Source organism: Diadema antillarum, unplaced genomic scaffold (genome assembly GCF_040938485.1).
Source record: "Diadema antillarum isolate AM-2024a unplaced genomic scaffold, OU_Dant_1.0 seq00000698_RagTag, whole genome shotgun sequence".
NCBI classification, from domain to species: domain Eukaryota; kingdom Metazoa; phylum Echinodermata; class Echinoidea; order Diadematoida; family Diadematidae; genus Diadema; species Diadema antillarum.
In genome coordinates this window covers 837,919-859,517 of record NW_027271603.1, presented here as the reverse complement: position 1 = coordinate 859,517, position 21,599 = coordinate 837,919, and the positions used below count along the sequence as shown (strand labels likewise).

Here is a 21,599-nt window from a genome sequence, read left to right as displayed (position 1 = left end):
CCATGATTTGAAATAGGTTTAGATGTGAATACCAGTAGATTGCAGTCATACATCCTAATTATGTTCAGTGTTCTTTGCAACAATACTTCGTGCATTTTATGTGACCACAACAATTTTTTATGGATATGTGTAAGTGTGGTTTCTTGTGTTTAGAATGTGTTGGTTTTGAGGTGAATGCATGTTGCACAATAGTATAGATTTCTAAGTATTTATGTAGCTTTCATATTGCACATGCATGAAATGAATATGTGTTTGACAAAGTGTATCTATGATCAATTCATCATTTAGTGAGGATATACAAGTATTTTGTGAGTTTGACTAAGGCTCTTTCTGATGTGAAAAGCATGTGTTTTTTTGACTTGTAGGAAAATGAAGCCAGATTTTCTCTTTCTAGTTTAATACTATTGTCACATATACCATCTATCCAAGAAATCCCGTATTGTCTGACACTATTCTTGCATGGTGTTTATTCCTTCCCTCTCCAAGAACAGATTAAGCATTGTTGTGTACAAGTCAGTGATGAGGAATATCCTGTACCTCTACCATGAAATGGTTGAATAACTTTCAAAGATAAAAGCAATACATTCCCCTCGAGTGATGCAGATAATTTTGAAGTCAGTGCTAGCAAGTTTATGAGCTGTAATCTGATTTCAGTTTAAGACTTAGGTTGCATTTGTATGAAAACTAACCAGAAGGCACACACCTGCAATACTGTAACAAACTAGTGGGAACCTCCTTTGCAGACTGCACTGGAATGGTTCATAGGTTCTACTCAACAGGTCTTTCAACACATACTGTGAATTGAGATGATCCAAAAGAGAATGCATCCTATATTGTTAGTAGCTCCCTGTCTTTTCAGTATCATCTATGACACATTGTGCATGTCAGTAAATGAAAAAGAAGTTACATTATTATTGTGGAGTTCTTACTGCTGCTCAATGGCTTGTGTTTTGTGGTTGTTTCTTGTTAAGCATTCTCTCTCACAATCTACTGAAAGTATGCATTTGCCATGGAACTATCAAAACTTTGCTTCCCTTAATGGTCTTATGTTATTTACCAGTACATGCGTCAATTTTGAATTCATTCATGTTAAAGGGGATGGCTAGTAACTGATGGCTAGTAACGGGCCTTTAACGATCGCCCTGTCACTGTACAGGCATGCTAACCTGGAAACATTGAACTGCACATTACTTCAATATGAGACCATTCTGAAGTAAATAATTTTCACACAACAATAGATATATAATGTACTCTTAAATGAATCCCACAAGAATTGGAACAATCATCCCCAGCATTCCCACTCATTCCCACTGATCAGTTAACTAGCCATCCCCTTAAATAACTCATTACCTCCTCCTGATTTCTTAAGGAGTACTGCTGCTCATGTATATCTTTTACAACTTCACCAATTACATACTCTTCGTAGCATGCATGTTGTATTTCATGGCATGTAATGTGAAGAATTTTACCTGTTTATATTGTAGGGTTTGTGTCCTATTGCCTATCAAACAATTAGCAATTGCTTGAACAAAAAGTAATATCTGTTTTCAATAGAGCTCACCAGTTTCACATTTTTGTGCTTGTAAACTGTGTATTTGCTGTTTATCTTCTTTATCAAGGAATTATTTTCATTAAATGTATATCTATTGAAATTTTGTGCTTGTTTTTTTTATTGAGATGGTATTTATTAGAATATTATTGAATTGATTTGCAAAGGCTTCTTACTGCTTTGTAATACAGTGTCATTCATTTGACTTACAGTTAAACTTGGAGTGTGATAATGACACTCTCATCTTCAGAAATATCAAAATATCTGTTAACATGTAGGACAGTGACATTTTTCATGTATTCATTTAAGAGAAAAAGAGTACATCTTGGAGAGTATTAGTGCCTTTGCATAAAACATGTTAGAAACAAATTATGAATCTTCATCAGTTTAAGCACGTCTAGACAGACAAAAGAGCTTTTTTTTTGTGACTGTTTGAGTGTTAAATGTGATAGCATCCTTGTGTTGTAAGTCACATCATACTGTATTGTTTTTTCTTTCTTGTATACTTTCATATTTCTCTATCAAAAAGTGCATTTACAGTGTATGCGTATTGTTACTTGAATGATTTATTAAGTAGTGTATTTGCATATTTTACATAATTTGCAATTTGTTGTTCCTTCTTGTCACTTTTCCATAACAGAAATTGAGTTCAGCCACTCACACTCAGTGAAATCTTATCACTTTTACAAGACTCATGTTCCGTATGTGTTCAAGTTTTGATATAGTATAGTGTATTCACATACTAACATGAGTGTGTGCAGGTTTTTGTTGTTGTTGCATATTAGGTATTTGTTAATTCTTTAAAAAAGGATTGTTTGACAATAATTGAGTACTCTTTGTTTTTACTGCTACAATGAAAGGACCAGAGCCTGAACGTTCCAGTCCCCAACATCGTCCAGACTCCGTCTCCGGCTTCTGAGGTGACCGTTTGTGTCTGATTGCACTCCTTCAAAACAAGTCTTTTTAATGTGCACCTTCTTCCCTTTCCCCACAGCTTGTCACCCTCTCCTAAAATAACTCTATGCATTCTTGGTCATTCACACTATTTGGTGTCAGTTAGTAATGCCTGTGTGTTTCTTATCTACAGATACAGTGATTGAGCCCATGTTTGCAAACCTTCCTTTTTAACTGATATCAAGTATTTCAGTGATGCATGTTTAGGAACATACATGGTCTTATTTGACAGTGAGAAGATGAGAAAGTATTTGATTATGAGTCTAATTGATCATTGTAGCCTACACATACAACTTTACTGGTGTAATGTTTGCGTATTGTGCTGTTGATGTGTGTGCATTTGAGTATGCTGTGTATGCCTACAGATCCTCAAAGTTTGTGCCACAAGAAGATGCCATGATCATTAGTGTTTTGCACATATATACACTGATTAATGTTGTAGTCAGGTGCACAAACATTGTAGATTTAGTTTTCTTTCATGATCACAGTGCATAATTGGAAGAAGTTTGTACAATCCTGTTGTTGTTTTTTTTTCTGGAAACTTTCATACCTGTAATAATCACTGAGTGAAACTTAAATAATTTTGCAAGAGAGAGTAAAGTCCACCACCTCTGGTTCTATAGAATGGCATTGAGTAGAATAACAGAAAAATATACATGGCCATAATGAGGGCAATATTTTCTGATATATCAAAAAATATTGAAATCTAATAGCTTACCTCTTTGTCAGAATTTCTTATACTTTACCTTTTAGTGGGTGAAATCATTACCCACTGGATAATACAAGTGTACCAAAGTACACTACGTATGTACTTTATATGCATAGGCCAGCATCGTGTCTACAATGTACTCTTGTTATCAGGGAGTTCTTGTGTTATTAGGCAAATTTGCTGAGTGTAAGTGGTCTTCCTGATGAGTTGACTCATCCCGTGCATTTTACTGTATAGAACACAAAATATGTTCCAGTTGTGGCTTGCAAGTAGTTGGAAAACAGATTTGTAAATACAGTACATGCTGAATGCATTCTGATAGAGAACTCAGACAAGCCAAGGAAGAAATCATATATTTGTATGGGTTTTTTTTCAAACAGCTAGAATTCCTCTTATGGGTAATATTTGTTTCTATTTGCATGCCACGCTTGTATTTTTCTATACCTTATTTTGGTGCTCCACGAGAAGTTAAAATATTCAACCTGCCACTTTCAAAGTAGGAGACCAACCCAACTGACCTGTCCATACTTTCCAAAACCTCTCCACCCCAAACCCCACCCCAATCCAAATCTCAGCTATCTATATTACAGTTACATGTAATGTATTTTGTAGATTAGTAATAATAATAATGATAATAATCTTAACCCGTTGAGGACGGTTTGATTTTACTACGACACACATTTCCCATAGACACCTGCCCGAGTATACTCGGGACTCGTCTTCAATGGGTTAATTCCATTGTCCTATACAATGTGTGTCCTTGTCATGTCAGTGATTAGTTCAGTGCTCAACTTCCTGTCTTTGGTCTAATATTTTCTGTTTATATGAAATTTGGATGCTTTGATCTATTGCATAGATGCTAATTTCAACCTCCACAGGAACAAATCTGCCATCCCTTTCATTGCAAATATAATTCTGCAAATCATATTTCTTGTGTCTCCAGTCAGTTTCAACCTACGTTCATAATCTTTACCAACCCTGTTCAGTGCATGTTAATCTGCAAAATGTGTTAACAGAGGACAAATCCTCAAGCAGTTGACTAGCTGAATAGCTCAGATTCGAATGTTTGCTGTTCGTGCAGAGATGTGCACTTCTATAATCATGACATGATGAATTGATGCAGTTTATAAATGGATGTGTCGCTGAACAGGGAAACGACCAGTTTGATTCTTTCTGATGCCCTCCCCCCCCCCCTTTCAAAATATGGAAGTGATATTGAAATACTTTCAGTATTTTCTTTGCATGTTGTCTTTTTATTTTTTGATGGAAAAATACTTGCTTTTTGATATGTTTGCATCCTTTATACAGATACACAATATGTGGGAGAAAAAGTTGCTTGTAATGTTTAGAACACATCCAGTTTCTCAACTTCTTTTCCTGTGTATGTTATTAATGTATCTATTCAGCTTCCACAAGTTTTATCCCCAATCTTATCAAAGTATCGATCCGTCTGTCCCATTCTGCCCAGCTGATATTTTGTCCTATTTCTCAATTCTGTTTTCATACAAAGAAATAACACTTGTCATTTGCTTTGCTCTTTTCAAACACATCCTAATCTTCAAAGCACTTTACTACTTGATATTGCCTCAGTCAATATACTGTATATGCTGTTATTTTTGTGAGGGCTTAATTCTTACGAATTTAACAACACACAAAAGTGTGTTGCGCTAAGGTACCTTGTAAAAATGCATTTACAATACCATCGGTTTCAAATTGTGAAAACAACATCTCACGAAAATGCTTTTGACCTCCTCATGTCTGTATGTGAAAATAGCAGCTCATATAGTAGTCATCCTACCCTTCTTATCCCATCATTGATAAGACAATGTGTGTTATCTCATCTCCCCACATTGCCTACCTACTGCAGGATGAGGATCCATTCTATGAGTCTCAAGAGAACCACAGTCTGATAGGCGTGGCTAATGTCTTCCTGGAGGTCCTGTTTCATGATGTCAAGCTCAACTATGCCGTCCCCATCATCAGCCAGCAGGGAGAGGTGAGGGAAGCTGATGGGTAGGGTCAGGGTGGCTGACTGAGAGACAGAGTCAGACAGACAGATATGAAGGAACATAGAAAAAAAGAGAAAAATGTAGAAAGAGGTAGCAGACAAGGACAGATTGGAATAGAAATATTATGACTTTGAAAGAGAGACATACCCAAGCTTTGAAGCAGCAAGACACTGGATATTGTTACCGGTATGTTTGAATGAAAAGTTAATATTGGTATGTATTAAAATGCACGAGAAGAGTGAAGCAAGATATGTTAAAGGATGCACTGCCAATTCAACACTTTACAATTTCAGCATAACTGGGATGCTGTCCCATGACTGTGCCTAGTGATACCACAGAGTCACACCAATTGTTTTGTTGTTGTTTTTTTTTTGTGTGCAATGCTCATATTATTAGGTTGCAGGAAAGCTGCTGGTTGAGATCCAGCGGATGAGTGGATCAATGCCCGATGTCAACGCTGACCAAGCTTCGACAACCTCCAACGGGAGCTCAGGGGGGTCAGAAGGGGTGGAGGAACCAGATCCAGAGGGAGGTCTGTCTGTTGGGGCTCCTCTGACATGCAGGGTAAGAAAACAAAAGAAATGATTGTGTACCACTCATGATGTCAAGAAGGGTGATATCTCCATTGAGATGGCCTGTAACATTATCAGTGTGCATCAGAGCTTTTCACTTTTTCATTATGAATAGTTTAGAACATTTCACCATTTTAAATGTCTTTAATGGTGATATGAAGGAGACTCAATTCAAATGCTGTATTCACTTTTTCTATTTACTTTCACATGTACACGTCACATTATTTACTTTCCTCAGGGTTTTACATCTGTATACTTCTTTTTAAGTATCTACAGTGATGGCATGTGTATCTAGAAAAGCAAGCGAGCACAGCTCATAATCCACTACAAGAACTCTTTGTTTTCTCATCATAGGGTATGTATTACCCGAGAAGTGGAGATGACTTGAACTACCCACTTACCCTCTTGAAAACCTTTCATGTCTTTTTTTTTTCTGCTTCTTCATCTTCTTCTATTACGGTGATGTACTTGTATCTTCAGTCTGTTTGCTTTGATGTACAATTGTAAAGCGCCTTGAGCATTTAATCAAAGTGGAGAACGGCGCTATAGAAATTGTATGTATGTATTATTATTATTATTATTTTCTAGGTGTTTTTTGTCTGTCCTTTGTGTTGTTACAAAAAACCCAAACAAAAAAGAAACAAATGACATTTTGACATTATTATCATGTTGGTTTGGGTGTAATCTGGTAATCTCATCATCTGTTATCTACTATAAAACAATCCCACTTTTGTAATCATACTAATTTCTTTGCCTTTCTCCCTTCCTAGTTAAAAATCAAAGAGGCGAGTGACCTTCCTCTCAGCCTAGCCCACTTTGTCTTCTGCCAGTACACCTTCTTTGGCCAGGAGGGTCATACTGTAGTCCCTCCTGATATCAATCCCAACGTGGATGAGGAGCCGGGCAGGGGTCCTGAGGCATCCAAAGGGGTCATGAAGTTTAACCACACCAAGGTAAGAATAGGATTTATAACATTTAGAACCAACAGATCTCTTAATACACCAGTGATAATACATCTCTGTTCTGAATGCCAGGTTTAGTACAAAGTGACTTTATTTCACCAGATAATAAACTACTGACTACAACTACAATGTAGTACTGAGTAAGTTGTGCAACTAAATTTGTTATGGCCCATTCGGGCCTACAAAATCATCAAAGTAAAATTTTAGTGGTCAGAGAAAATAAAAAAGAAAACATGAACAATAAAGTAATTTGAAAAATGTATTAGAATAGTACAATAGATCATGATAATCATGTCAAAATTGGCAGGTATAATAAAGTGCTTCAAATACCCCATACTGTGACTGAAAAGTAAGAAAGAAAGAAAGATATTAGAGAATGAAATTATTTAACAAGACATTAGAATTAATATAAACCTTGCTTGGAAGGTTCTGTATGATAAGGAGGATCAGAGCTTCAAATCCCACATACTGTAACCAAGTTCACTAAGTCTACTATATTCAATATTGAATTGAGGCATAAACATGATTTCGCAGGACACCACATATTCATGAAACAAATACATCTGACATACATGTATATTTACTTCTATTATTGGTTAGATAAAGTTTGGCTGTGAAATTTATCCATGAGAAAAAATAGTTTGGTACAATTTATTTATTTATTTATTTATTCAAGATTTCATGCGTGTTCACAAAATAGGAGTGCATACAAAATGTATGCAAGTACAACTCATATAGCCAAGACAAAATATATACGATAATATATACGAGAAGTATACATTGGTAAGAAGCAGTTACAGAAATAGTATACAAAAGACTAAATTTGGAAGATTCATACTGTTTATTTGTTCACTCTCACCATGACTGAGTGATTAGGTTTGCAGCATTCTTAGAAGGTCCATTTGAATGCAATCTATTGACAAGATAGTCCAAGCAGTCAGATGCAGTGTTAGGCCTGGTTCAGGAAGGGGTCACCAGATAGTCCAGTGGGAGGAGTAAGGGTGGAGCAACAATCATGTTGAGCAGAGTTGGATACCATGGCTGCACTTGCCCCAGGGGTGGTGATGATGATGATGATGATGATGATGATGATGATGATGATGATAATAATAATAATAATGATATTTATAATAAATCACTCTGTAGAGTGCTCAAGGCGCATAGATGAGGTGAGATGTAACATAAGAAAAGTTTGCATGGGCATTTTTAGAAACATGCCATGATGCAGGAAGAACCAATTTTATCTTTTTGCATTTGGAGAAGTAGGGAACGATTTGTGTGTCAAAGCCAGAGCATTTAACATTTTTATTTTTGTGAAAAAGAATCTCTGCAGCTATTGTTTAGGTCATCATTAGAGGTAGATATCTAGCTCCCCCAGCCCCCTGCATCTCTAGATTTTGTGCAAGTCACATTCTGAGGGAGAAGAGTAATGTGTAATATAAACAATGTTCGTCAAGTGTGTTTGAATATTATTCATTACTGTAACAATCTATCTAAACATCATATGTACTTTTATCAAGAAAGATTCCTTTCCATTTCACACATGTGATATTTTTTTTTCTTAATTGGTAATTTTGAAGTTGAATTGAGGGCATCCTGTAGAGTATGGTGTATCTTCTATAGTATAGTGTGTCTCCTAAAGTATGATGTCTCTTCTTTTAATTTCTAACATTTTTGCAGGAGTTCACAGTAAGTGTGACGGAAGAATTCATAGAACACGCCTTAGAGGGTTCACTGGCTATAGAGGTGTGGGGTCACCGGGTCGGCACTCATGGTTTCCTCTCCAAGCCGGGATGGGAGATTGATAGTCTACATGCCAAATCAAGGTCACTGGCTGACAGGTAAGAGGTCATAGGTCAGAGTGTAGTTGGAAGTCATATGTACTCCAAAATACCATAATATATAATGTGTCATGTTTAGCATACTAACTCCCCTGAATGTGGTGTATGTTTCATTGTTCATTTCTTTTCTTATGTTACTACATGTATCATTACATATGTGTGTGAAGCATAATGAACAACAAATCCACTGCACTGGGACATGACAAATAGTGATACATCAAAATGGGTAGTTGATAAACAGGCAAACTCTCTTCTGAAGAACCATCATTGATTTTTGACAACTTGTGTTGCTGTGATTGGTCAACATACCAGGAGGTTGACTGAGATGAGTCCCTGTGTGAGGTGTACGCCTCTAGCCTACCAAACCTTTGATTACTCTTTGCCTTGGTGCTACAAGGCTGTTAACCCTGCCCACACCTGAGAGCTGTGTCGTACACTGCTGTGGACATGGATAATAATAGGCCTGAGAAAATGGTTATCTTGTATGCCTGTTACAAATGCCATTACGGTGATGTGTGTATGAGTTATAATGGTATGTAGAGTCATTATCATTATCTAATTATAGAATGCATGTAGCTATGACCATGAAATGCTGGTAGTCTCCCGTATACTTGAGTTTGTGTGATGTGTAAAGCTGATGTTCCTGCTTTGCCAAAGTTTTGTTGTTTTTAAGTCACATGTTGTGACCCCACCAAAGCTACACAAGTGCAAATGACCACACGTGATTGGTGTCTTTTTTTTCCTTTTTTTTTTCTTTTTTACTCAGTGTTCCTATGTCAACACACCTATGGGTATTAAGTTAGTAAATACCAATACATATTGGTCAGAGTAGCCAGGTAGTATGATGATATTAATAATGATATTGATAATGTGAACACTTGTAACGAAGCAGTATTCATCATGAATACAGATACCTATGGTGTAGAGAAAGGCAGATAGAAAATACGAGTTGTTACTGTGGGTGTGTGATTGACACAGCATCTCTTGCCTCCATAGATTATGCTCTGACATCACAGACTATGGGTAAGTAGTCATCACTGACCACCTGTCTTCTCACAGAGGGCATTGACCTTGCTATCTTATGTAATAGATTTCTCCTTCTGTGATGGTATCTGTGTAATGGTGGTATTCAGGAACATAGCCTGGGATTACTAACATACATTGTATGGATTATAATTCCCTTCTATAAAGGAAACGTTGTAGATATGGCAGAGCTCACAATTTTTCTTTTCTTTTTTTTTCACACTGCTGGTTGAAGTAGTAAAGCTTTCAATGTAATAGATAATTTATATATATTTGTGCGTAATATATCACAATCGATAATTCATTATGATTTTGCAGCAGTTTCTGCCAGCCAGTGTTCTCCAGAGCACTGTTCACATGCACTTTGGTATCTCTTCTCATTGTTTGATATAAGAGCAAACATCTTTGCATTTTGTTTGAAAGAAGATGACATGGCAGATCTTCTTTGATATTCATTTGTTAAATTTGATATTACAAGTAGGTGTGCCACTTCTTTGCACATAAATTTATTTAAATCTGAGTTCAAAAAGAAAAAAAAAGAAAGATTGGTTTTACTTTACAGAACCTATCAGCTCACATGAAAATTTTGTTTGCATGCCTCAGAAACCCACAGAATGTTTATGTTTTCTAAATATTACTTAAAGATTTATACAATTTGTAGTCAAAGTGTCAAGCTTATGATTTTGTACAATATGATTTTCTTTTTAGCCAAATTGTATTTTCCTACAATTTTCTCTGTTTCAGTGCCTGTGCCTTTATCAAATGAGTGATGATAGGTCACACACTAGTTTCAACAAAGATTCATATGAATTCAGCAATATTACATGCAGTAATTTTGAATAAAAGTTATGAAAGGAATACCCTTCTCTATGGCTTTGTCCACCATTGAAATCAGTGATTAAAAATGTTTAAGTTATCACATTTGATGCATATGTATAGTGCAGTTCTATCATAAGACATTTTACCATAAAACTTTTGTAATAAAGCCACAAATATAAGGAGACATCACTAATTTTCTCAACAAACCATAACTTCAGACAGATTATGCTCAAAACATATTTAATGAACCTATTGTTCCTATATCGTATATTCAACAATACTTAACATTGAGTATACTGATTAACAATTTTACATTTGATAGTTGTTTCTGTCCCTAACTCACATTTTAGGACTATTTTGAAGCACCCAAGCTGGGCTTTTGTTTCATCTGCAAATGGCTGATAGTGACTTTAAAATGATCATGAATTCAACAGAAATGTGGAAGACCTTAAAAAGTGTGTTTGGGAGTAATGTATGGGAATTTCAACATATTCTGTCCTTATGAAGGCATGACTCTGAGAATAGTGTACGTGATATTCTGCACAGCTTGTATTTCTTTTTTCAGGCACTGCTCTGAGTGTGTCTGTTGGTCCAGTAAGCGCTCCGTAGCTAGAAAGATTACCTGGTTTCAGCGCATTAGAGCTCTAAATGATTTAGACTGTTTTGCCTCTCTGTAGGATTTTGAATGTCATAGAATGTTGTCGCTGGTTTGGATGAAATTGAAGGTTGTTTTTTTCAGTATGTTTGTTAACTTCTGCAGGTGTACACTGTACTTGATCGATAATTTTGTTGAATTAAACAATTGTTTGGGCAGTCCTTATTTTTTGTATCATTAGTGTTACTGTCATCTGTACTTTCAGATAATGTTTAGAGATATGATTTGAAAATTCACTTCTCTGTCTTTGTACATTGAGTGCAGAGATGACAAGTCACCATGATGTTCACTTTATTATTAGTCAAGATACCTGTATGTTCATTTGTTAAAAGGCATGCTTAATTTGCACTGTTAGATCTAAACTCTCACTCACAAATCAGAGACAAAAACTAGATTGCACTGAGTTATGAAGTTTGGTGAACAAGTCAGTCTTGTACACATAGAGCTTTCAAAATATTACCAGTTGTTTGCAATATGTTTCTTGACTTCATCTATTGGCAAGATGTGTTATTTGTCTAATATTACCACATTGCCTTTACTAGATGATTTGTACAGACAGAACTTCCCTGTAGCATACACCAAACTCATTGGATGTAATTCACTTATTCGATGTATACAGTTATGAAATGCATGAAGGACCAGAAACGTGTCTCACACAGGCACTCTCGATAGCATGCTATATTTTAGACTTGTAAACAGTTGGGATAGTCATGGACTGTTATTCGAAGGTGTTACTAATGTAACATTGACTAGAACATGTCAAACTTGCATGCCATGATATGCTCTTGGTGGTAAAAGGTCTGTGGATGTTTTTTTAGCTGAGAGTTGAATCTCAACCCTGCACCGACAGAGTTAAGGTTGAACTGAATTTGCTCATCGCTCATCAGTGCTATGATCCTTTTCATGATTGGTACAGAGGCTTCATACATGTACTGTGCACATTTTCATAGGTCGTCTCTTTACTGCCAGACGTATAAGATGTTACAGAGCTTTGACCCTATGACATTTTTGGATCAGATTTGTCCATTTTGCTTGTATAAATCTCCAAGCAGAGCTTGACATCAGAACTAAATGGTGATGATTTTGACCATTTGATTATGCTCTGCCTTTTTGAGTTTTTTATTTAACTTCTGGAAGCTAATTTAAACAATTAAATGAAAATCACTTTTGAGACAAATATCATCTCTTTTATCCATAACAACAAGTGAGTTTGTGTATAGTGTGAATGAACTACAATGTATCATCCATTGTAAATAGCCAATTACAACACCACTGATATCACTACTTGGAATTTATTGCTGGAAAATGGTGGCAAAGTAGTTTTTCTTTTTCTGACTGTGGATGTACACATGAAATGCTACTTGATATGATGATAAAACTTGTAACAGTGAAAATGAACAGGTGTTAAAAGACAAACAAGAGACCATTCCTTGCAAAATACTACACCAAGAAATGCTGGAAAGACTAAAAGATACTGTAAAACAATATTTTTGCGGCATGAGATTTTCACGAATTGGAGCTGATGGCCTTTTTCACGGCATGAAATTTTCGCGAGTTGCCTCTAACATTCAATGCGTATAGTGTACACAAAAACTGTCACGTGCATTTTAATTTTGCGAGTCTTGGCTCGCGAAATTCGCGAAATTAGAATGCACACGAACATTCCTCATTTTACAGTATTTGCTGCAAGTGACAGAAGTGCCAAGTTATTTTGATTCAAATGTGATGTACGCTGTGGATATCTGAATATATCCCTGTGACCCAAATGTTTGATGTATGTTTTTGTTTGTTTGTTTGTTTACTCTCTAAGATGGACAGAGCTGATCCGTAAGATTGAGATGTGGGTTGAAGTCCATGAGCTGAATGAGCAAGGGGAGTATGTACCTGTGGAGTGCCACACCAAGCCTGAGGTTCTTACTGGGGGCATCTTTCAGCTGAGACAGGTTGGTCAAACACCGACCCTTGGTCAAATACTGATCCGTGGTGGCTAGAGTACCCATAGAACTTCATTCTTACAATGTAGCTCCATCTTCAAATCAACAGTGATATGATATGATATGATGTGATCAATAAACAGAATGGCAAACATTTCATTAAATCAGACTTGAAGTACGAAAGTAACAGAATATCAAAGTTTCAAATGTTTTCCACAAACCAATGACATCGGTTGCAACCACACATGCTGAGTAGACAAGATGAGGATGTCATCACAACACTATTATTCATTTGTACACAGAAATACTGTAAATGTGAATTCAGATTGATCATTCAGCAACTTGCAAGTCTTCATTATACCGGTAATTTCAGCACAAGAACAGATTGATGCAAAGAATACAAGTTTACCTCTGTAGGTTTACCGGTATGTAAAAACAAAGGAATGTGAAGATTGCTTCATCATGTGATGAATCATCACTTTCAACGTGGTGAAAGATTGTGACATGGAAAAGTGGACGAAAAATATTCAATATATTTGCTGACTGGAGTTTTTGTTTATATGCATGACATTGTATGAAATTTTAAGTATTCTGCATACAATTCACTGTAGTCTCAAAGTATGTTTGTGAAAAGCATAATGCATGTCTGAAGTTTCCCTTAATCTAGTCCAATATTGCAACAATTGATAAAGCAAACTAGAGTTTCAGTATTAAACTCATAATAGTCTTAGTGGATAAACTCATAATAGTCTTAGTGGATTGCCACAGACATTATGGTTAGGATAGAAAGGTGTTATGCAATGTAGTATACACTATAATGTTTGCTTACATACTTCTTATTTTCCAAGGGCTACTCAAGAAGAATTGTTGTCCGAGTCAAACCCGTCCAGAACTCAGGCACTCTTCCCATTATTTGTGAGGCCATCACGTCCATTTCTGTGGGCAGTGTGTGTGCCCGCTCCAAGCTCCAGAAGGGACTAGACAGCTACCAAGAGGGCGACCTTACAAAGTTACGGGAGAGATGGTCAGACGCCCTCATGAAGAGAAGAGAATACCTTGATGAACAGATCCATAAGATCATGCATAAACCAGGTATAGTAGCATGTCTTTATCATTGAGCGGTTGATGTAAGATAGAGGATAGTACAACAACAATAAGAAACTATTAACCCTAAAAAGGCCGGGGGGGGGGGGGGGTTTGAATCAAACCCCCCTCGACATTTTTAGCGACTATTCCGCCGCGCGAAATTTTTTGACCGTGCCATTCGCTGACTTTTTACTTTCAAGTCTCGCGCATCTTTTGACACCATTTTCGTGAAAATCGCGCATACCGTTACAACGCTGCACAACCTTTTATACACATGCCTGTCGGACCGAAAATGGCTCAAAAACGCGACTTTGTGTGTAAAGTCTATGCAAATGGCATTTTCTCACCTTATTCATAAAGATATGATTATTTTCACTTTCATAGGCTGAAATCAATTAATTTTAGCATAATTATGCTTGGAAAAGGTTCTGTCATAAATTTTGCAAAAAAAAAAAGATAAAACAAAAGGTTGAAAAACGAAGAAATACATAAGAAATTCATAAAACAATAAAATACATTAAAAATTAAGTTTGATACCAGATTTTTTTTTTCAAGTACATTGTTAGGAATGCTACAAAGAATGCTATCTCCAAAAATTAGGATTCTAGGAGCTTTCCTTTCTGATTTAGAGCAAAATGTATGATTTTATGCATACACTGTATATTAGCATAATTAATTAGTATAATGAAAATTTCCCTTTCTTTTTTTGTAATGTAATGCATGTTAAAGGTCCAGTTTACCTTTGGGAGCTGTGATTTAAAAAATGTTCAAGATATCGCATTTGATGCATGTGTGTAGGTCTGTTGTATCACAAAACTTCCTACCATATGAAATTTTTGCAATAAAGCCTAAAATATAAGGAGATATCAGTGGTTTTCTCATTAAACCAAACTGTATAGATGGTTTAGTCTGGAAACATTTTTATTATAACTATTGTTCACATTTTGTGTATTTAACAACACTTAACATTGATTATACAGATTCAAATTTTTACAGTGGTTCTTTCTATCCCTAACTCACATTTTAGAACTACTTCAAAGCACTAATGCTGGGTTTTTGTTCCATCTGCAAATGGTAAATTATGTCTTTAAAGTCTTTCAGTTGATATTTATTATTTTCTGCAGAGCTTAATGTCGAAGAATTGTTGTGTACAACATCTTCTGGAGTGCAGTGTGATGTAGGTACAAACTTGTTTGAAGGGATGCAAATTCCAAAGCAAGTATTAGTAGACTGAAATGCATGTGCAGCAGTGTTTTCTTCACGCAAGTAGATTCCAGTTGAAATCGATGTTCAGCATATCAGCTAGAAAGGTGAAAAAGAAGATGCAGCAGGGAGCGATGCTTGAGTACTTTTTTGTCTTCCACCCTCCACAGGGCGAACCCAGAAGGATACCGAGAGGGAGGCTAGTCTGATCAACCAGTGGGTGTCACTAACAGAGGAGAGGAACGCAGTCCTGGTACCAGCCCCAGAGAGTGGGGTACCTGGTGCTCCAGCAAACTGGACCCCGCCCCCAGGAATGGAGGCCCATATACCAGTACTATTCCTTGGAATCGAGAGTGAGTTTCTGACAAATGTACAAAAGGCAGATAGTCATGAATAGTATGCCCTATATGTCAACATTGTGCTATGACTTGATTTCAACATGGAATTTCCCTATTAAATGGTGTAATAAGCATTTGATTCTGTGTATGATAATCAGGCATTTATGATTGATCTCAAACCTTAGTACTCATCGATATGAAATGATTTACACCATTAGAGGTCATCATGATTATCATGAATGAGCCACTTTTTACCACAGCATTGATGATCAAATTTAAAAATATTTCCTGTGTCTCTCTCTCTAGTTTTTACAGTTAGTACACATGTAAAGCACAAACACATACAAATAAACAATTTTCTTGTACATAACCTTTAGAGGATGAATTCCTGCCGTCGACCCCCCGTGACACGAATTCATGTAAGCAATCTTTGTAATGCCCTGCAATGTAGGTGATCACTGCTAACGGACATTATTCACTTTATTCACTCTTCAACCAGCCGATGAAATGGGTACATCAGGTCTCAAGGAAGGCATTCATGCCTGTGGCTTCCAGTCCATTCTCCCCAAAGAGCATGGAACCAAGATTGTCAATCTCCCTATTACTAAGTACTATGAAAAAGATGTAAGTCTCTGCTTTGTTCATGCTTCTTCTTTCTTATTTCTTAAACAGTACATGACAGACAGCAGATGTTGCTGGGTGTTTTTAGGTTTCAGTAATTCTGTTTGTATTAAATGTCATTTTGATTGTAAACATTATATAAAAGAAGAGAGAATACTTGCAGAAATTACAAAATACAATTTCTGTTTGGCAACAATGTCTTATGATTGTCACTGCAAACACTAACAGCTGCTATCTCAGGTCAGAATCTTGCAAGCTTTTTGTATCAAACAATGCTATTATTCAGTAAATGCAGGAACACTCAATTTAATTTTTTTCCTCACTCTGTGTCTGTTTCTTTTGGAATAAAAGTGATTAATTTAAGGCCAAAAGCTTGTGTGTTGATGAGATAAGCCTTTGGCAATATGACACTGATTCTCATGCCGTGATGTTTTTCCCAACCAGGTGTGTGCATGTTCTTCCTGGGACTCATCACTCCACGACTCACCGTACCTCAACCGTAACACCAACCCCAATGAGCGTATCTACCTCATTGTGAAGGCAGTAGTGCAGCTCAGTCACCCTGCCACCATGGAGCTTGTCCTCCGCAAACGAATCTGTGTTAACATCTACAAGAAGCAGGGCTTTGCTACTGCCTTCAGGAGGAGACTTGGAAAAGGGGTACAGATGTTATTTTCTCTGTTGTGATTTAGAGTAAAAAAACAAAATCCCAAATACTTTTGGTCCTGTGGTTACGACTTTGACTCTGATCTTGAAATTTTAGTTTGTAAATTCAGTTGTGTTAGAGTATGACTACAGATTACTGTCAGACTTGTACAGCATTGGGTGAGAAACAATATGTAGACTTTTTTTTAAGGAAGGGGGGTGTGGGGGGGTGTTGGGGGGCTACTAAATGAATAAATTAGGTGTAAAGCTACCCTTTTTTGTAAACGAGACCTTTCATGATGACATACAATTCGGTGGATTCCATATACGGTGCGCCACCTATCAGTTGTAGTGGACAGGCCGAAATCTGCAATGCCTTATGGGAAAAAGTCGACATCAAAATTACTCGCATTATAATACGCACATGCAGCAGCGCAGCTCAGCACAGCTCAGCCGGCCGCGCCGGGTGGGCGGGCGGGCGCCCGGGCTGGGCCGGCCGGATATCAATTGCGAGATCGAGAGATAGATCGATACGGTACGGTATTAGCAGCAAACTGGCTTTTCCGTGTTGCATGTTGCGACGTATGTACACTCCAACACCAAAGCTGGTTGGAAAAAAAGGCATCTCACATGCCAAATTGTTACTTACCTGCTGTTCTAAACAGACTCAACCAGGGCTGCCAAAGCCTCCTTGTGCTTCTTGGCCTTCTGGTCTGGCTTGGCCCGCCTCTCCTGACTGCCACGATCATTCAGGTATTTCTTCTGTTTGTTGACTCGCATTCGCCGGAAGACAGCTAGGTCTTGGGGGTCTGCCATTTTCGCCTTGGGCCGGCCTTGGGCTTGGGGGGGGGGGGGGGGGTCTGCCACTTTTTTAAGTCCGCTGTGCTTTGTGGCGACCGTAACGCGTACCTCTAGTTACCGCGTATACCGATCGCCAGGCGCTAGGCCAGTACAGTTATTGTACAGTAAACAGTGCATTGCGCATGCAGCTACAACTGTCTGCTGCGCGCGCTGCAGCGTAGCTCTAGCTAGCTGCATAGCGCGATGTCGACCCCAAAGTTGAAAATCGGCCTGTTTGCTACAACCGATAGGTGGCGCACCGTATTTGGAATCCACCGAATTGGGGGCTTCTACCTGTGAATTAACTTGAAGGCAGTTTAAGTGATCATATTTTTCTACAGCGTGAAGACAGTTTTGTCCCAGTGTTATCACTCGGTACAGTGTCATCAAAATTGTGTGATGCTTCATATCCACTCTTTCGTATGTCCTCTTAGACTCCATTAAGACACTAATATTTATTGAATCCTTTGAAGACAATCTACAAAAAAAAAATTCTGTGAAGTTAGCACTATAATTTATAATGCGTTCCTAAACTCCAGCTCAAATTCTCCCTGTCTTTCTATATGTTAAACAGAAGACTTGTTGTAACATGTGCTTGTATGTGTCTTGTTATATCATCCAGTCTGTCACCAAGTCTTATGGTGTATTCATATCTACTGATGACAGTGATGATTGCTGTCAAGCTTTCCAGTCATTCTCCCTTTTTTTTTTTTTTTTGAGTCATTCTTCACCTATTTTGAGTCATTCTCCACTTATATTGAGGCATTCCTTAATTATTTACATTCATTTTCCACATATTTTAAGTCATTCTAAACTAATTTTGAGTCATTATGCACTTATTTTCCAGGACACTGTGCATGCTTGTGGTGTGACATATGAGATAGTTTCCAACATTCCAAAGGTGAGTTTTGAATAACAAAAATTGCAGTCATGTAGACAACATTGTCTCTTTTTAGCTCTCAGGCATGCATAGCTAATATTTTTGAACAAATTACTTATTTCTGATGTGCTTTCAAAACTGATTTTAATTTTGTATGTTTATGTGTGGGTGTATGTTTTCTCTGGGAGAATATTGTAAATTGTGAAGTTTTACACAATTCATTGAGTTTCATGAGTTATTGACATATCTTGGGAGGGTTAATAGAATCAAACAGTTTTGGCATGTATGGGATAAATGCTCTGTCATTGACTCTTTTGCCAAAATATTTAGAATCCCCCTTTTAAAGAAAAAAAAAACAACTTCCAGCCCACTTTGCTTTGGAAGAGGACACTTAACAAAAAAGTTAATCAGAAACCTGAAATGAAATGGCCTTGTAATGTTTCTAAACTATCACAATTGTCTTCTTCTTTTTTTTTTTGCCATTATGAGATTTCACTAACATGTCTCTGCAGCCTTAACATGTCTACATCCATATCGTTATACATTGTGCATCCTTGTTTCCTCAAAGAAAGTGATTCATAATTTTCCTTCCCTCCAGGCATCGGAAGATCCAGAAGATCGCGAGTCGTTAGCTCTGATGGCAGCCGCTGGTGCTGAGGAGAACGGGAGTACTGCGGACGGTGAGACGTACATTGAGAAGTACACCAGGGGAGTCTCAGCTGTAGAGAGCATTCTAGCTCTCGATAGACTACGGCAGGAAGTCATCATCAAGGAGAAACTGGCCAGCAGAGGGCGCAATTTGCGCAAGACGTCCAGTGTGCCAAATATTGCAGTGAGTAGAACTGATTGTAGTGTGTCAGCCAAGACAGTCAGAATTACCTGTCCCCTTGTATATATCTAATCATAGATTCACAAAAATGAGTTCACAGTCACGATGCCTCAGATTTTATGCTGTGTTATCTTACAACTTGAAAAATGTAGATTCTGAAAACACCAACATGCCCAGAGAGTTGTATCATTGATATCTACTAACATTGCTGTTTCCCAGTGCTGGATTTCTTTTCATGCACTAGATAGTAGCTACTTAACTAGCTGCATGAAGGATCCCTTCATAGACGGCTTGCCTATAAAGATAGAAAATGGTGAATACAGTAAAGCAGTGGGTCTCTTTTGTGTATATGATGCACACTGCACACTACATTAGACATTACAGCAGCTCTGTATGGATTGAGAATGAAAATGAAAGCCACCCAAAGATGTATTTTTGTGAATCACATCTTTATATGTGTTTGCATCAATATCAGATTTTCAGGGTGTTAAGTGTATGAAGTACTGCATACACATAGTGTACCTGTCAGCGCAGGCATTAAGGTTGAATTAAAAGGTGAAAATCAAGCTGTCAGTGGATTGAGAATGACTACAAACAGGACGGGAAATCAAGAAGAGCAACCACAATAAAACAATAACAACAATATCTAGGAACTAACAGTGATGATAGACACAACAAGTGTGTTTCTTGGTATTACCATTTGTGTGGCATTTTCATACATCGGTGAAACTACCTCGTGGTGACATATTTCTTTCACAAACAATCTTTATCTATTTACATTACACACACTATTACAAATCTCTCTGACAAGATTCCGGGTAAATATTCAAGAAATCAAGACCTGTTTTTTCTTTTGCTATCTTGACTCTGTAGCCCTACTTTGTCTACTCTGAGAGAGATGTAAGTAATGACTGTTGTTACAAAATCAAAGTGTTATGATATATAGAATCATCTTGAGTTCTAGAAGCATTGGTCATCTACTCACTGCAGTATCATTTGACCATGTCAGCATTCATCTCTTAATAGTCATTGCTTCATACATGTCATAGTGTTTAGGCTCAATGTCTTGGCATTGCTACCTTCATCACACAAGCATGTATGTATGATATATTTGTAGGTCATCAGAGCACACAAGCAACTAGTATAAAGGATATTCCACAGACACTTCATCTATCAAAGCACCCAGTTTGCTGTGTTGTCATTGAGCAGTTAATAGCCAATGTGCATGACCATGTGGCTGTTAAAACTCATTGTATCCTCACAATTTCACACTGCTAGTGATATGCACACACCCCAAACTCTTTACCCATTCCTTCTGGGAACCAGATATTCCAGACTCCCATAGCGTCCACTCACACACAAAATTGAGTATGACTGGTTCCCAAAAATGTGCACAAGAGTGCCAGCATTCTTGGCCTAAATCAATGTTTGTATGATGCTGACCAGAAAAATGACTTTGATAGAAAGAATAGAGTTTCTGTAATCAATATTTGTTCTTTTTCTGTCTCAGAATTGCTTGTATTTTTTCCAATGTGCTTGTTTTGCTGCAAAATTTGTTTGAAAGCTAATGTAGCAATCGAGGCTGAGCTCACTAGATTTTGACTTTCGCTGACCACAATTTGTATACTCTTATAGTGTATAAGAAGATCATTTGTGAGCCCAGCCCACGCTCTATTTGTTTGACTACTTCACACAGGCTGATTACCAAGCTGACCTTTCTTTGTCGATTGGCAAACAGAATCTTGTTTAGGGGCATTGAATGTCCTTGGAGAATTGTTCAAGGAATAGGTTAACACACAACACCATCTAATGTCAGAAGCAAATACCCAGATTACCTGCACCATTAACTCTCTGTTTTCTCATGTAAAAATAGGCAGTAGTTGTTATTCTACATACAATACTAATTGTCAGAAATATCCTTTTCATTAAACCAGCCCACCTAGAACACTGACAGATTCATAAAATTAACATTTCTCCTTCATCTTTTTTGAGTTTGTTTGATTGGGCAGCATGAAAATCTGACTTCTATATGAAGAGGATGGATCTTCAAGAGAAGCATGCATTCCTTGTGATTCACAATTATTTCTAACGAGTGTTTAGTGTATCGTGTGTTGTGAATGACATATTTTG

The 21,599-nt window shown here is 37.3% G+C and overlaps 1 protein-coding gene across 1 annotated transcript in view; it reads left to right on the top strand.

Annotated features, from left to right (window-relative positions):
- The window catches only part of LOC139737667 (kinesin-like protein KIF13A), an 87,640-nt gene that overhangs the window by 59,525 nt on the left and 6,516 nt on the right, over positions 1–21,599 (top strand). The window contains exons 21-33 of the mRNA XM_071648344.1: positions 2,410–2,469; positions 5,080–5,208; positions 5,618–5,785; positions 6,564–6,746; positions 8,436–8,596; positions 12,904–13,036; positions 13,876–14,119; positions 15,487–15,669; positions 16,154–16,278; positions 16,720–16,935; positions 18,608–18,661; positions 19,239–19,472; positions 20,343–20,369. Coding sequence (XP_071504445.1) covers positions 2,410–2,469; positions 5,080–5,208; positions 5,618–5,785; positions 6,564–6,746; positions 8,436–8,596; positions 12,904–13,036; positions 13,876–14,119; positions 15,487–15,669; positions 16,154–16,278; positions 16,720–16,935; positions 18,608–18,661; positions 19,239–19,472; positions 20,343–20,369 — 1,917 coding nt within the window. The remainder of the gene's footprint in view (positions 1–2,409; positions 2,470–5,079; positions 5,209–5,617; positions 5,786–6,563; positions 6,747–8,435; positions 8,597–12,903; positions 13,037–13,875; positions 14,120–15,486; positions 15,670–16,153; positions 16,279–16,719; positions 16,936–18,607; positions 18,662–19,238; positions 19,473–20,342; positions 20,370–21,599) is intronic.